The 16,735-nt window shown below is 39.0% G+C and overlaps 1 protein-coding gene across 1 annotated transcript; it reads left to right on the forward strand.

Annotated features, from left to right (window-relative positions):
* The first annotated feature begins 12,919 nt into the window (after positions 1–12,919).
* Positions 12,920–15,454, forward strand: LOC134637031 (uncharacterized). Its single transcript, XM_063487351.1, has 3 exons — positions 12,920–13,237; positions 13,347–13,628; positions 14,122–15,454. Exons 1-3 carry the CDS (start codon positions 13,021–13,023, stop codon positions 14,271–14,273), a joined length of 651 nt encoding a protein of 216 aa, XP_063343421.1. The 5' UTR covers positions 12,920–13,020; the 3' UTR covers positions 14,274–15,454.
* Positions 15,455–16,735: the final 1,281 nt, after the last annotated feature.

Consider the following 16,735-nt stretch of genomic DNA (forward strand, 5'->3'; position numbering starts at 1 on the left):
CTGAACAGAAAAAAAAAGATCTGATTAGTCTTTTAAAAGTATAATAGTTGGTAATGCTTTTGCATGAAATAACATGAGATCTGGAAAAGGACTTATTACTAAAACATATTAGTAAGTGGTGCAATGATTTAATTACTTCAAAGGCCGGTGTTGCACCCTCAGAGAGATATGACTCCATTCTCCTTCTGGCAACTTAATTCTCCTCAGTTCAGGTTTGGAGTTTACAGGCAGCATAGCATATCATCAGCAAACATTGCTCTCACGTCTCAGACACTGTTTTTTCCTTTTCTGTGCTTACTGATGACATCACACGTCTGAACTCTGACCTCCTGGAGCTAGTGAACTACAAAAATTAACTAGAAATGTGTCCAAAAATAAAACACAATTAAATAAGAATAGTCTTTAGAGATTTTCCCAACGATTCAGAAAATTTAAGTTTTATAACTACTTTTAGAGCGCAACACCAGCTGATCTTACTAAAGTCACTTGTGTCATGCAGTATTTTATTCATTTACAATGTGTCACAATCTGCAGAAGCAGATCGCATTAAATGTTTATGTGAGGACCCAAAAGCAGACGGAAACTGGAATTTAACTGAAAATGTGCCATTTATTACAGTTTTTCTGAATTGCTAAAACACTAAATCCCATTGTAAAAACTAAACTGTCAACTGTGAAAACTCTTTCATCAAATCAATCCCACAGTTGCCAAAATCTCAAACACTATTCATCTGGTTGGGACACCATTTGCAAATCTGAATCTCCCATTTACCAAAACTCCAAACACATTCTCAAACACAAAACACATTAAGCAGTGTGGTGCACTTGTACCCAGAATGGTGCACACAGGCTACAGAAGTGAAACACAACTAACACACTGTTTTCATCATTAACACACTACCGCTCAAAATTGAAAACACATGTTGCAACCTCTTTTTCTGCTTTTTGCTAGATTGAATACAGCTTCATCCACAAAGATGTATTCATGAGGCCTAACCATTGAGTCAATCTCAAAGATTCTCTTTACAAAATGACAAATGAAATAGTATGATGTAAAAATGTGCTATGTATAGAAGTATACTTATAACTAAATGGTATTTTGTTTAGAATTGAAGGATGGCCACATGAGGGTGGAAGAACACACATGCACTCACAACACCAGAAGACACTTATTGTGGATATGGTCAGTCAGAATAATGCAATTTGACTGCATGGAATACTGCAGGGGATTATAGAAGACAACATACATTTTGAATCTAGCAAAAAGGAGAAGAAAAGGTCACAATGCCATAGGTCAACGTACCATTATTGAACTGCCTGGTCAGCGTGGTGGAAATGTAACTATCTGTGCTGCCATCAGCAGCTATGGGGTTCTCCACAGTCATGTTACTGTTGGGCCATACAACACTGAACTTCTAGCAACATTCCTGGATGGTCTACAGGATGCTCTGCTTGAGTAGAGAGATTGCGAGTAGGCAGAGCATCCCATATCATTTGGGACAATGTGAGCTTTCACCGAGGTCCAAGAATATACAACTGGTTTCACAATGAGCAGCATTTTATGAAAGTGTTTCTTCCACCGTACTCTCCCTTTTTGAACCCTATCGAGGAGTTTTTCTCAGCATGGAGATGTAAAGTATATGTCCGAAACCCTTACATATAGGAAAATCTACTTCAAGCATTGAATGGAGCATGTGGTGAGATAGGAGTGGGATCTTGCCAGACCTGGACTCGGCATGCTAAACGATTCTTTCCTCGCTGCATTGCAAGGGAGACCATAGCATGTAATGTGGATGAAGTCCTGTGGCCTGACCCAGCACAGAGGCGTGATGCTGAGGCAGGATAAATTATCTGAATATGTTGTAAAAATATATAATTTTGTAATGTATATATAACTTTTTTTTGCTGCAGTTCTTTTTTAGTTAGTGAGTACAAGAATAAATGAATCAATAGATAAGTATTATTTTCCCGCTATCTCACAGTGTTTTGTATTTATTTTTATCCTTTGTCCCTCTTTGGGGGGATACTCCCACTGGGTTTAAATCTGGGACTCTCGGCCATTTGACCTTAGAACTGAAGAAGCTTCTCGGATGAGAGGTGAAACGTCTTCAAGCAACTTCAAGTCCAGACGCTTTTCTTTGCAAACTCCTTTGACTGAACTAGTCAGTGTTCCAACATTAGGAAAGAGCAACTGCTATCACAACTAGAGATTGATGAGGTACAGCATAATTGTTATGACAAGGGGAAACCAGCATGTCAGGTCAGGGGGGAGATATCATCATCCCCACCCAAGATTGGGTACCATGCCCCAAGTACAACTGGCACATTGAAGGCGTTGAGCGCTAGAGCAGCTGACCTGAGAGATGGTATCATGGCTAAGCTAAAAACTTGGACCCTCCATGACCAATTAGGTGAAATACCATCTGAAGGTCTACTAGAAGATGTGAATGAAACGTCAGGGGAAACAGACAGAAACAAACCAGCTGATCTACAACATGAAAGCAGTGATCAGCTGTGCCCTTCTGGAGAAGGAGACTACAGGCCAAGATCAAGGTAGCACGCAGGGAAGTTAGCCAACTATCAGAGCTCCAGAAAAGTGAAGAAAGGGTAGTACAACAAGGGAAGCAATAGAAATACAGCAAGCTATCCATAGCTGGAAGGTTCTCAGCTGAGGGCCAAGCTCAGCATGTGGGCTGTGTGCTTGATAGGTTGCTATTTCATGGAATTTATTGACGTTGACAGTGAGGTAGACATTAAGGACTTTGATAGATTCCATATCTTCCTGTCAGCCAGAGGACCACAGATGGAAACCTCTCTGAGGGAGAGGTCAAAATCAAGTACACTTCGCGTTTCCTAAGTCATAAAATGTGTTTCAACAGTGTAATATTTAACGAAATTAGGTCACTGCTGAACTGTATATAACCATCATCCTTAACATTACATTAATTATCATTTCATCAAAGTGTTTATTGAAGCTGCTGGCATTATGTTATAAGTTATATTATAGGGGTTATCATAATCAAATATTAACATGTTTATTACAGGTGCAGTTATAACTACTTTAAAATGACTGAGTTAATATATATATATCATAACTCAGACCCTGAGTATATGGTTACAGTAAAATAGTAGCTGAGCAAAGGCCTGAATGTATTCAGCTTCTTGTGGTATTTGAGTTTGCTTAGTTACAGGTGACGAAAGGATGTCCAGTCCATGGGGACCTCAAAGGCCTGAGATCCTCACCATATTTGGATGGATGGGGAACTTCTGTGTCTGCAGTTATCTCTTAAAATACATGAATGTTCTGTACATGCAAATTATGTGACTGTAAACGCAAGAGGGGGCGTTACAATACCCTGATGGGATAAAAGCAATCTAGAGTGTATTTTGGGCAGAGATGTACAACTGATGTTTTGCAGTTTGCACCTCTCCACGCTGCGTGCATTCATTAAAATCAATTGTTTGACCGACCTCTTCTGGACCATCATTGTTTTACTCTCGTCCTCAATTTCGAACCCGCAACATTTGTTGCATTGGCCGAGGGTTGAGAGAGGGAGAAAGTTGGAGATTGAGACTGAGAGGGTCCAAGGTGCTCAAACAGGCAGACGCGAGTCAGTGGTCGAAGTGAGTTGACATAAGCCGGCTTATCTAAAGGTAAGGCACTACCTGTTGAATTATTTCCAAACTGTGCCAGATTGACGATTACAAAATTGAAAGTCTACTCACTGAAAATTACTGGTAAAGGTCTGTTTTGATTTTGGTGAAAATCTCATGAGAATTGAAGTTGAACTAATGATAATGTAAGGTTAAGTGACAGTACTGATTAAAGGAAAAGCAGTTGGACTGCTACAAGGATTTAAGTAGTTGGACTACTAAATAGGAATAGGTAAAAGTAACGGAAATAGGTAAAGGACAAGTTAAAGTAGTTGGACTACTGAATATGAATAAGTAAAAAGTAACGGAAACAGGAAAAGTTACAGTAGTTGGACTACTGAATTTAGGATATAGGTAATTTGAAAACTGTGTATGGTAATACAGTCAGGATTGAATATACAGCTGGGCTGGGACATGAAGAAAGTCGGTTGAGGTGGTTTAATAAGATGTCTTTAAAAATATAAGTAAATTTCTGTAGAACGGAACATTGGGAATGTTCTAAGAAGTGCATTTGTCGGAAGGTGACGCTTCCAACTTGTCGGGGACGCTCGGCATTTTCCTCTGGGAGGGATAGTTCACTTGGCAAGTGTGGAGAACAACGACGCTCCTAAATAGCCAGTGGTTGGACCACTTTACCGTCCGGGACGGTATTTTGCACTTTTTTGGTCGATAGAAACCGGGTTTCGGGCGTGTAACGTACAATTATAACTTCAGGGAAGTATAGTTGGTTGCCGCTTTTAAATTGTCTTAGATTACTAGTTATCTGACCACGGCCCGGGGCCGAGACTGGTTATAATTGATTACAAAAAACTCAGGGAGTTTATCGGTTGGACCGTTAAGGTTAAATTTTTCTAAATTCGGTAGGTTGTTAGCTTTAAGGCCTTGTACATATTTGTATATTTTATAAGACGTCTCTGTGTTATAATTTGTTGTTATACTTTGTATTTTTGTATATATGGTGTGTCTGCCACGGGCGCTGCAGCAGGCTGGTTATTTTGAGAGTGTGTCTGTGAAAATGCAAATAAGGAAGCTGAGAGGTGCATAGAGGATGAGGAAGTTTATAGAGACTGCTAGACATTGCTGATGGCTGTTTTTAAGACGCTGGTTTTGTTTATGACAATATTGTAAGTAAAGTTTTATTTCTTGCCATGACTGTATGACTTTTGCGGGGTTTTGAGATAGGATACATAAACTGTTGATACTTAGGACCGTTATTTGGGTTCTGAGAACTGAAATTGAATTTGAGATAATTTAATCAAACTAAGATGTTTTAGGATTTTTAGATGGGTTTTGTTTCAGTTTGAGATAATATACACAGTTACATTTGGTGTTTATCAGGTACTGTGGTTGACTTTGAGTGATACATATAGGTGTAAGTCGTTTGATGTTTGTTGGGTTAAGGAGGACTTTAGAAGATTGTAAGTGGTTTTTCGGTTAGTCAGATAATATATAAATAGTTAGATTTGACAGACTTGTTTACAGTTTGGCTTTATGTTAATATAGGTTGCAGCGGGCACAGAGGAAACACAGCACAACATCTTAAGGGTTTAAAATAATAATAAATAAATGAATGAAGTTTTTTAAGGGTTCTTGTGTGTGTTTTTAGGGATAGTTTTTTGTGGGTTTTTAGGGGGAGTGTGTGGTTGTGTGTGTCAAACGGGAGGTCTGAATACAGCTAGTGAGCTGGTGACAGACGCTGTAACATGAAAACAGAGGAATTAGAGACTAGAATGTCCTAGAAAGCAATAAAATGCAAATTAAGAAGCTGTGAACTGCTTAAACCACAGTTGGTTTCACAAGCACTGCTGCAAACATTGTTGAATGCGTGTGTTTAAGACGCCATTTATGTTTATTAGAGGGTTATAAATAAAGTTTTGAGTGCTGTAGTGGATGTATAGTAATTGACTGAGTTTTGAGTTATATATATATATATATATGGAGTGCATTGTATATACTTAAGACTAACATATTACTTTCAGTAGTAACCTCTCTTCAGAAATAAAGGCTGTGGTGTTTTATTTTTCCAGTTATGCGTGTGCTGTGAGAAGAAGGTGTGTGTGTGACTGATGATGTCAGGGGAGCACCCAGAGAAATAGACAGACCTTAAATTCTAAGAAGATTAAGCGAATGCATGTTTTAAGAAAAGTAATAAAGTAATAAAATTATATTAATTACAGGTTTTAGAAAAGAGACAGACCGAGAGAAATAAATACATGAACTAACGATTACATTAATGAAGTGAAAACGCACGTACACAAACTGTTACATGTGAAATTATTGTTGGAAAGTTTAATACACACATGAAATAAAGAAAGCAGTTTACACTCCTTTAATTTCCAGAACCAGTGTGTCCCCCAGACCTGATAACACCCTTGCCCAGTTGGCCCCTGTATCAGGCGAGCATGGAAGGCTGGACAGCCCATGACGGGTAAGATCCCACCTCGAAACCCTGGGACGACCTAAGGCAAGGCGCAGTCACGATTGCTTGAACCTAAGTCCCGGAGTGACCTTGGAGTCACTGGAGGAGACGGGACTTCAATGGGTAAAGCCGCTGGGTACAGGCGAAGGGGAAATGCCACTAACAATGACCAGTGATGAGCCAGAGAGAGAAAACACACCCTGTGAAAAGGAGTCTGAAACACTGCAAAAGAAACATTTACGAGATCACAAAGATCACGAATAAACATTTATAAAAATTACACATACTAACAGAAAATGCACTAACCCTACAGAGATAAGCTCATGAAGAGTAATGCATAGATAGTGATTAAAACCTGCCTAAGAACACAAACATATGTAATGAAATGAGCTTGCTAATTTCATGAGTGTTAAACTAGTGTGAATGTTGAAGAAAATAAACTTAAAACACACTTGGATAAAATAGAGTTGTGGAATAACTGAAACGAAGCTGTATGACAAGGGAGTGAGTGATGACAGGGGAGCTTGCTGTGTGTGTGATTGAGGCCTTGAGGAAAGGAAGCAAAGTAGACAGTTGAGAGGTGGAAATTTGATTAAGAGGTTTATAAATTAGTGTTGACACATTGCTATAACGTGCTTATATGTTAGGTTGAATGTGAGTTTGGTAAAGTGCTTAAAGGGGGATGTTGTGTACAAAACGGTGTAGCTTTTTAGGTTTTGGGTGTGTTCTATGGCTGAAATTTAAGATTGTTGAAGATTTTTGAGGTTGTTGTTTTATTTTTAAAGAGGGAGTTTTAATAAACATGGATTTAAGGGGTTTTGTAACAGTGCACTTATAAAGAAAAAACCTGTCAGGTGATTTTGTTTGTACTTTGATGAGCTAATACTCAGCTCTCTTTTTTCTCATTTTTGTTCTAAGCAGGCCTGCAAAAGACAACAATGAATAACGGCGTCGACAATAGTCTCAGGAAAATAAAAAGTAAGGTGACCTTTCCGAATTACAATGGGTCAGATTGTGGGTCCCTGTCTAAGAGGATTGCAGCGAGCCAATCCAGTCCAAAAGTATAAAGAACTATTTTCTTAAGAAACGAGTAAAAAGAAAATAAATGATTATATAAATAAAATGAGTTTGCTGAAGGTGGTAAATCTGAATATTTGTGCGGAAGTCAACCAATACCCGATGTTAATGCGTGTGAGTGAATGTGTGGGTGAATGGACGGACCAGGCAGACCATAGGTTGGACCGACTGGACACTGACAAAAGACTGGACTAAGGTTGGACACATGACTGATAATTGTTCTGTTTTAACTTTTCCTTTATAACACAGGTTGGATCATAAGTGGAGAAAGTGAGTATAAAAGGTGATGTTCTGGTTAATACACAGGTTTTTGTTTATAGGACGTTTCAAGGATGCAGGCTGTGGATGGAGCCAAGAAGGGATTTTGACATGATGATTAATTTGATTTCATTCCTTAAACACAGGTTTGAAGGCCCGGAGCAACTATACCTAATATAATATGATTAACCTTTTCTTTTAATTCCCTAACCTGAGTGAAGGATTTTGAGTTTGTAACACATGAGATGTGTCACAAAAAGGGGGGTCTTAATATATGCGATTAGCTACATGAAATGTGCTCTTTTAGGGTTACTAAGCAAATGTCTACGTGACCTTTACCTAATAACCTTTGTGATGATAAACTTGTTTACCGACTTGCTCTCTTGTAGAACATACAGACTTAGGAAAGGGGAACCTCAGCTCTGAGTTTTGAGAATAACTCTGTTAAGTTGACAGGAAACACGTCGGAACAGCCATATAGGGCAAATGTATTAGAGCTTGTAATTAAATGTGGGACTTGAAAAGAGGAAGCAAATTTGGTACAGGACGTACTTGAGATGATCAGATGAGAGAAGGAGAAGGTCAGGAAGAGTTAAAGTCTCTTGAGAAATTAAATTGGGTGAAAGGGGGGTGTAGGAAGTAGATTCAGGGCAGCTCACAGCCCGGCGTAAACGCAAGGTGCTGTCACACAGCTTAAGTTATTTGGTTGATTTATTTTATGACAAAATAATAAGGAAACATTAAAAATATACAACACGTTGAGGAGATCTCTTTTGTTATATTTTAGTGTTTAACATGGAAGATGCCTCTCTGGGGCTTCTCTCCTGATGCTACCCCACCAAAAGACGCTTATCTATAGAGACTATGTCAGCTCCCAAACAGACAACAACAAACCAAGACTAGCAATAAACAATCTAAACATAAATAATAACAAATAAAGAACAAGACAGAATAAAAATTTGAACCAAAGAATAAAATAGTGAAATGTGGATTATTAAATATTAAGTATTTCTCTTAAAAGGTCTCTGTTAGCTGACGCCAAGCGGTCGCAGCAGATGGCTGCCCGTACCTGAGCATGGTTCTGCTGGAGGTTTCTTCCTGTTAAAAGGGAGTTTTTCCTTCACACTGTTGCCAAAGTGCTGGCTCAATAGGGGGTCACAAGATTGGTGGGTTTTTCTCTGTATATATGAAGCACCTTGAGGCAATTTTTGTGGTGATTTGGCGCTATATAAATAAAATTAAATGGGAATGTATTGAAGTAAACTTAAATGTCATAAACTAGGAATTAGTTCATTTCTCAGGGGAGAAATGAAAAAACGGGGACTGGTGTTAGGAATAAAAGCTATATTTTTAATATGAACCTGCCCATTATCTTGTTTTATGTATTTTAATAATGAAGGCTGGCTTGTAGACCAAGGCCACCTTTTACTCACAAACAAGTGCTCAGCCAGACTGAAAAACAGGAAGTTTTAGTGCACAAGGCATATTAATAAATATAGACACAAAAAGAGGAACTCCCCATATAAACAACGTTCAAAACTGTGTGAAGTATAAAGTACCGAAATAACACTATATAAGTCACAGCTGATGATTCTAATGTTAGAGAGCTCTTGCAACTGGCGTCTGAGCTGTGCAGAGGTCGCTTTTAAGACAGGTACTTATGTAGGTTAACATAAGGTGGAGTCCAACAGAAGCAAGGCACAGCATGCAGCAGGGGTTGCCAAAATAATATAGGAAACAGCACATGTAGGGAGAGAATACTCACTAAAAGTTCTGACTAACATAGTGTGGTGGCTTATGTGAACTTGCAGGCGTTCACTATGACATCATTAGCACAACAGAGACTGAGTAAAGTTTTAGATGCTCTAAATCTGACACTTACTCATGAAGAAATCAATATGGCAGATTTAATGGGATTAGGAGGACCTAATTATTGTACTAAGACAGCAGAACTTGAAGGGAGAGCCAGGGAAGATTTAAAAACAGGACCTGTTGGGATTGGGGATTTAGAGATTCTTTTATTGCTATGATATAATGTGCCTTATGATGACTGCATTAATAACAGGTTGTACAGTATAATTTTAATAATATTGAATATGTTTGTGATAACAGTGATGTCTCTATTTGCAGGTTGAGTTAAGACACAAAGCATAACTGTGCTTGTTTAGAGTTCATGTTCCGTCCAAAAGGGTCTTAAGCTTCACTGGTGAGAGTGTCCAGGTGATACATGTTGAGGGAAGATGAGAACATAGCAGGTTAATTGCATGCACGCTTACAAACACACATGATTTAAATATAGGCCAGGCCGAAGGCCTGGACTTTATGTAGCTTGTAAATTGACAGCTCCTAACTTGCAGGAATGGCGTGGACTGTAATGAATGAATGCAAAACATGCTTACAGACACAAACATGACATGGATTTATTTTGGAGGGTAAAGGTGGAATACATGGTGCTTTGTTTCTGCTTAGCCAGTACTGAGGTAAAAGGTGTTAAAGATACATATGCAATAAGTGAACAGGAAATGTGTGAGGGTGAGCCGGGTGAAACAAAATGTTGTAGATAATGGAAACTTGTCTAACTGGCATTAACAGTAACTTTTGCATGTTATGTATATGCTTGAAGCAAAAAGAGGAGTAAATGATGATAGAAAATTTTGAAGTGTGTTTTCTAGCGGACATTTAGGCTGACAGGGGGATGGTGTGTATTTTACCCGGGGTGTTTTTTAATAAAGCTAAAAGCGTTGCTCACACACATAAAGAGTATTGAGATTAAGTAAAGTTAATATAATGGATAGAGCCCAGAACATGATGTTGTGAACCAACTTTGAATAATGACAGGAACCTTAGATGAATACAGTAGGTTAGTAAGGTGTAGCAGAGAGAGGCTGTTTGTTTTTTATCCCTTACAGGAGAAGATTTCCACTAGAGAGGGACCCAGAAAAGGAGCAGGGACCACTTAAGCATGAAGTGTTTTTAAGTGGGAGCTGGTGTTTTATTACTGGACCACCTAGAGGACATGAGGTGGTTGTCTGATTTGCTGAGTCAGAGGACGGCTAGAGAGGGTCAGAGTGGGTCGAGGAGTGACCCAAGGAAATGGTGTGGTGATGTCTCTGGAGAGACATCAAGAGAGGGAATTGTAATATTTAACGAAATTAGGTCACTGCTGAACTGTATATAACCATCATCCTTAACATTACATTAATTATCATTTCATCAAAGTGTTTATTGAAGCTGCTGGCATTATGTTATAAGTTATATTATAGGGGTTATCATAATCAAATATTAACATGTTTATTACAGGTGCAGTTATAACTACTTTAAAATGACTGAGTTAATATATATATATCATAACTCAGACCCTGAGTATATGGTTACAGTAAAATAGTAGCTGAGCAAAGGCCTGAATGTATTCAGCTTCTTGTGGTATTTGAGTTTGCTTAGTTACAGGTGACGAAAGGATGTCCAGTCCATGGGGACCTCAAAGGCCTGAGATCCTCACCATATTTGGATGGATGGGGAACTTCTGTGTCTGCAGTTATCTCTTAAAATACATGAATGTTCTGTACATGCAAATTATGTGACTGTAAACGCAAGAGGGGGCGTTACAATACCCTGATGGGATAAAAGCAATCTAGAGTGTATTTTGGGCAGAGATGTACAACTGATGTTTTGCAGTTTGCACCTCTCCACGCTGCGTGCATTCATTAAAATCAATTGTTTGACCGACCTCTTCTGGACCATCATTGTTTTACTCTCGTCCTCAATTTCGAACCCGCAACAACAGTTATTAACAATTAGTCAGGATCAGATTTATTTGCCAAGTAGCAACTACAAGAATTAAATCAATTTAATTATTATTCAGAATTTATTTTAGTCATTGAACCACAATCACAGTGATTAAGAAACCACCTTTTTCTGGTGCAGCTTTTTGAAAAAACTCATGCTTCTGTGGAAATTTGCTGTCATGACTTTGAATATTACTGCAGAGAGGTAATGTGTCTGGTGTTGCCTTTACACAGTCTACCACTGCCACCGAAGAACAAACTCAACCCCTAAAGTCACTACTTAAGAGGAAAGCCCCACAGATTCTTAAGGAGTATGAGACTACAGGTACCCTGTCGGTGCCACTGAGGAAGCTTCTTGTCAAGACTTGTATAGGGGATTTGGTGGAGAGGTGTGGTTAGTAAGTACAGTGGGCTTTTATTACAATGAGCATCACTTTTCACGTTCTCCAAAATCTTAGTCGTGCCACCAAATTATTATATAATTTTAAGGATATCAAATGATAATGCAGAAGGTTCTGCTCATGGAAGAAAAAAACCCACAGGAAAAAAATCACCTAAATCTGTACGAAACTCTGCTTTCAGCATTACTTACTTTCAGCAAAAAATCTCTACAGGACAAACACCAGACAGACAAAATAAGAAATTGGCTGCTGGAAAGTTGAACATCAGCTAAAAGGTGTTAATCTTTTTCTGAGGGTCTGATGGGACCCAAATCTGATCTAAAATGAGGGAATAATGGACTTTTATTCAAATACCACTCCATGTAAATATCTGTTTCACTGCGTACATAAGCTTGATGTGGAAGTGGGTAACAGAAATGTTTTAGTATTCTTTCTAGGTAATACCGTAAGGGGTAGTGATGGTAAATTCGATTCTTTTTACTGAATCGAGTTTGAATGAGTCACTCACCAAAGTGAATTGGGTTTTTTGAGTCATTTGAGTCACTGAGTCAGTTGACCAGAGAGTGCAAAAAATTTACATTTTCACTCAAACTTAATTTGTTTCTCTTTTCATGTAAATCCTACTGCTAAGATGAGCGATTGAAAAAGAAAAACAACAACTTTTATAGGGCAAAAAAAAAAAAGATTTCTAAAGGGAACATTTATTTTATTTTATTAGTATTTTCCTCAAATGTGTCAAATATATATTTTCTCATCTAAATGTCCACTGAGCTGTGTGCCAGGGGGCGGTAATGCTCCTTAACATTGGTTGCTAACCAAGAAGAAGAAGAAGCTGCGAGCCAGGAGGGAGGGGGTGAGTTGCTGTGTCCGAATTCAGGGGAAGGATGCTCATAAGGACACTACCTACCTACGTCACAAGGTAGTGTCCTTAGACGGACGGGTAGTCAGGAAGTGAGCGGCTGTGGACAGCCCCCTTTTTTTCTCCATAGAAACTTTATTGAACAAACAATGAGTATCCAACATAACAGATGGGCTGTGGACAGTTTGCAGAAACTCAAATCACTGGCTGTCCTGGAAACAAGAATGTCCTCTCTGCTGAAGGATTTTGAGGAGAAGACTGAAGGTATTTTTCCATAAACACAAACCCCTCCCCCCTCACGTTTACTGCTAGAAAGTGAGAAAAAAAAAAGAATGACCAAATTAAGAGGTCTCCTTACTGTATTTAGATGACAAGTAAGTGAATGTTAAAAATGTAATAGAAAAACTAAACAAAAAAGGTTTATAAATTTGTACTTTTGTTGTTCTTTTTCAAAAAAATAGCTAGGTTTCATTTGACGTAGACGTGACGTCGACGTAAAGCGCGAAATTTGACTGGCGGTCGGAAGTGAAAAAGATAAGCGCAAAATCACAGACAGACAGTACGCAAAATGCCTATGTCCTGTTGTGTTTACGGATGCTCCAGTAGGTCGACCAGAGAAACCGATAAACGGTATTTTAGGGTACCAAAAATAGCCCAACGAAGAGGAGAAAAATGGAAAATTCTAACCGAAAAACGTAGGAAAAAATGGATTTTAAATTTACGTTTACAGTCGGGAGGAGCAGAGTCTGCCAATGCCCGTGTCTGCAGCGACCACTTCGTCAGAGGTAATGTTATGTTTGCAAACGAACTTATTAGCATTAGGTTGTCGTTAAATTCTCGTTTACTTAGTGCTTTTAAGTTAGTAGTCTAATATTGACTTGATTGGGACTATAGGCTGCCCAAGTGCTTTGGATGACGAAGAGTCGGAGGACTGGGCTCCGACGGTCAATCTCGGCTACGAACGAAAACCCAGATCGGAATCAGTTCTCAAACGAGAGAAAAGAATGAAGCTTAAGGCAGAACAGCATCGATGTGCAGAGGCGATTTTGGATATGCAACAGACGGCTGAGAGCCCGGATTTGAGCCTAGTGACAGTGGAGAACCCCGAACTGCAGCTTCCAGCTGAGAATCCACAACCAGAAGACTTCAGTGTGAATGAGACATTCACTTATCCAGGTAAGATATTGTGCTGAGATGTAAAACAAACAAGAATCATGTCAAAGAGAAAAAGATGCCATTATCTGTAATGATTATGGTCCAAGTTGCATATTACATGTTTGTGATTTTTTTAATCACAGAGTAAATCCATACCATTTTATTCAGAAAAAAAGAAAAAGTGGCACTTATTACCGTCAGGCACACACCACAGGTTTTTGTACACTGCTATGGTTCTTATATTGCCAGATTCCAGACAGTCTCCTTTCACAGATAAGTAAAGATATCCGTAATGTAAGGTTTCTGTGGTGAGAAACATATAAATATATTTTTTGTTTAGACGCAACATGTTTTTTTGTTGATTAAAAAAAATAATTACATTAAATTAACATAGTGAATTAAACACATTACACCAGATTCTAATAGCCCACTAAAAAACTCCTACAGTGAAAATGAGTAAAAATTGAGGTTGCCTCTATTATGCTGATTATGCTCCCCCACTGTTATATTGCAGGCTGTGCGGCTGCTGGATGCCAGACAGAGCTGACGATGGATGACATCGAGAAGATGGAGGATGTTTTGAGACAGAACACAGCAGAGCTGGTTGATCTTCGGAGCAAGGCTCTGGACACACAGTTCAGCCAGGAGGCTTTTGAAAAAAATTAAGACAAGACAAAGTTCTACACAGGGCTCCCCAACTTCTTAGTTTTAATTCAGATTTTTGAACTGTGCGAGCCCTATATCACCTCGGGACCTATGTCTTTGTTGTCCAAATTTGAACAATTCATACTAGTTTTGCTGAGGCTGAGACTAAATCTGCCCCTGAAAGATTTAGCTTTCAGGTTCAATATTTCTCTGTCCACTGCTTCTAGAGTTTGGCATAAAGTAATTGACATACTTCATAAAAGGTTAGAGTTCCTAATTGAGTGGCCAGAGCGACATGTTCTTCAAGCTACGATGCCACTGAGTTTCAGACAGGCATTTGGATGTAAAGTGGCTGTGATTGTTGATTGCTTTGAAGTCTTTATTGAGAGACCATCTAATCTTCTTGCACAAGCTCAAACTTGGTCCAACTACAAGCACCATCACACTGTAAAATTTTTGATTGGTGTTGCCCCCCAAGGCTACGTCACTTACATATCTTCTGCCTGGGGAGGGAGAGTTAGCGATAAGCAGATCACAATAGAGAGTGGCCTCCTAAAGAACTTGTTACCTGGAGATATTGTCCTTGCAGATCGTGGGTTCAATATTGGCGATAATGTGGGGTTTTACTGTGCTTCACTACAGACACCGGCATTCACTAAAGGGAGAAAACAGCTGTCAGCCTATGAAGTGGCAGAGACAAGGAAAATAGCCAATTTGCGTATCCATGTTGAGCGAGTCATAGGTTTAGTCAGGAGGAAATATCACATTCTGCAGAGCAGGGCTATGCCAATAGAGAACATGTCCACAAAGCCAGGTGAGACACATGCATTGATCGACAAGATTGGGGTAATTTGTTGTGCCTTATCAAATCTCTCCGAGTCTGTTGTCCCACTGGAGTAAGGGGGGTGGGTGGTAATCAATCAGTTAAAAAAAATTAAATGTCTTGTCACTGTCACGGCTCACAGAAGGGGGTGGAGAGGAAGAGTAGTGTCCAGTATCTGCTGCTTGGCTCTGGTGATAAGTAGAACAGGGTAGAGTAATAGTAGTACCTAAGTCCTGACTCCTGATTAGTCTGTAAATGTTTTCAAATGAAATATTTTTCTCCAACTGTCATATTGTGCTGGCAGTTTGTACAGTATTATACTGTGAGATGGATTGCAATCTATTTTGTTTATTTGTTTAAAAGTCTAATCTTGTAAATAAACCACCAATGTATTATTATGCTGCCTCAATAGCATTTAATCATTGTGTAGTGTTACACAACACTTAAATGACACAATTAAATGTACAATAAAATTAAATGACAATTTGTGCTCTAATGCTACGTCAGAGCAAATACAATAGCCAGAACTCATAATGACTACCATCAGGTCATAACAATATTCAAAATGTCATTATGTTGTCGTCCTTTTATCACATTACACATGTATGTTTGTAACTTGCTGTCCCAGTATTTCTGGGAGTATACTGTTTCTAAAAAAACACTCAACTTTAGGAATCGCATCATCCCAAAACTCAAGGTCAGGCAAAATCCTTTCAACAAATATGTCATTGCGGTTCCACACAACAAAGTCACAGTACTCTGCATTTGCAATGTGAAGCTGTGCCTGAATTTGGTAATAGTAGTCATGAGTTGGGTCCAGTGTGACATTATCCCCGTCACTGATGAGGCAGAAGCCCTTCTCCCCAGCACGCATGCGCAGGTTGACCGCATCTTTCTGAGAGTGTGGGCACTAAAATCACAGTGATGAGAACAACAATCAAGATTTATCTGATGAAACAGTGAAGAAGCAAAGATGATGGGTGTGGTCTGTGTTATCATAATCTCTCATTGCCCAAAACAAATGTCTATTTGAGACAGACAATAAAGCCTCATCTTATCTTAATTGAACAATAGATTAGAAATTAGAAAAGGTATTTCCTGCATTTTTACTCAGTTCACTGATTCTTATGGAAAGATGTCACACCTATGGCCTTGACTACAACAGAGTCAATACCTTAATCTCGCAGATGCCAGTTCCATGACAGTCACAAGTGACTATCCCATCAGGGGATGACCCCATGTATGGCCACTTGGGGTTCAGCCAGAGACCGCTGTCCATACATGAGAAGCCTGCATGCTCCTGGCTCATAAGCTTCTCATATGCTCCTCTGGCTTGTGCTTCATGTTTGCATCCATAACTATAAACAGTACACATGCCAAACATGAAAAGGAAGTTATTACTTAGTATTGGATGTGTAAAACAGTAAAGTGATGTATTATACAATATGCCATTACCCTAAACTATACTTAGTTCTTACCCTGTATAACCCTAGCCATATAAGCCTATAACTAACCTCCATCTTCATAACACTTTTTTAGTTACAGTTATGGACAGTTTCATACCCCAAATCTTAACTCTGCCTTACCCTACATCAAACCCTAAATACCTTGTAGCAGCTGTGGTGAACCTATATGCCTCTGGATAGCATATGGCCTTGAT

The sequence above is a fragment of the Pelmatolapia mariae genome, linkage group LG10_11, assembly GCF_036321145.2.
Source record: "Pelmatolapia mariae isolate MD_Pm_ZW linkage group LG10_11, Pm_UMD_F_2, whole genome shotgun sequence".
NCBI classification, from domain to species: domain Eukaryota; kingdom Metazoa; phylum Chordata; class Actinopteri; order Cichliformes; family Cichlidae; genus Pelmatolapia; species Pelmatolapia mariae.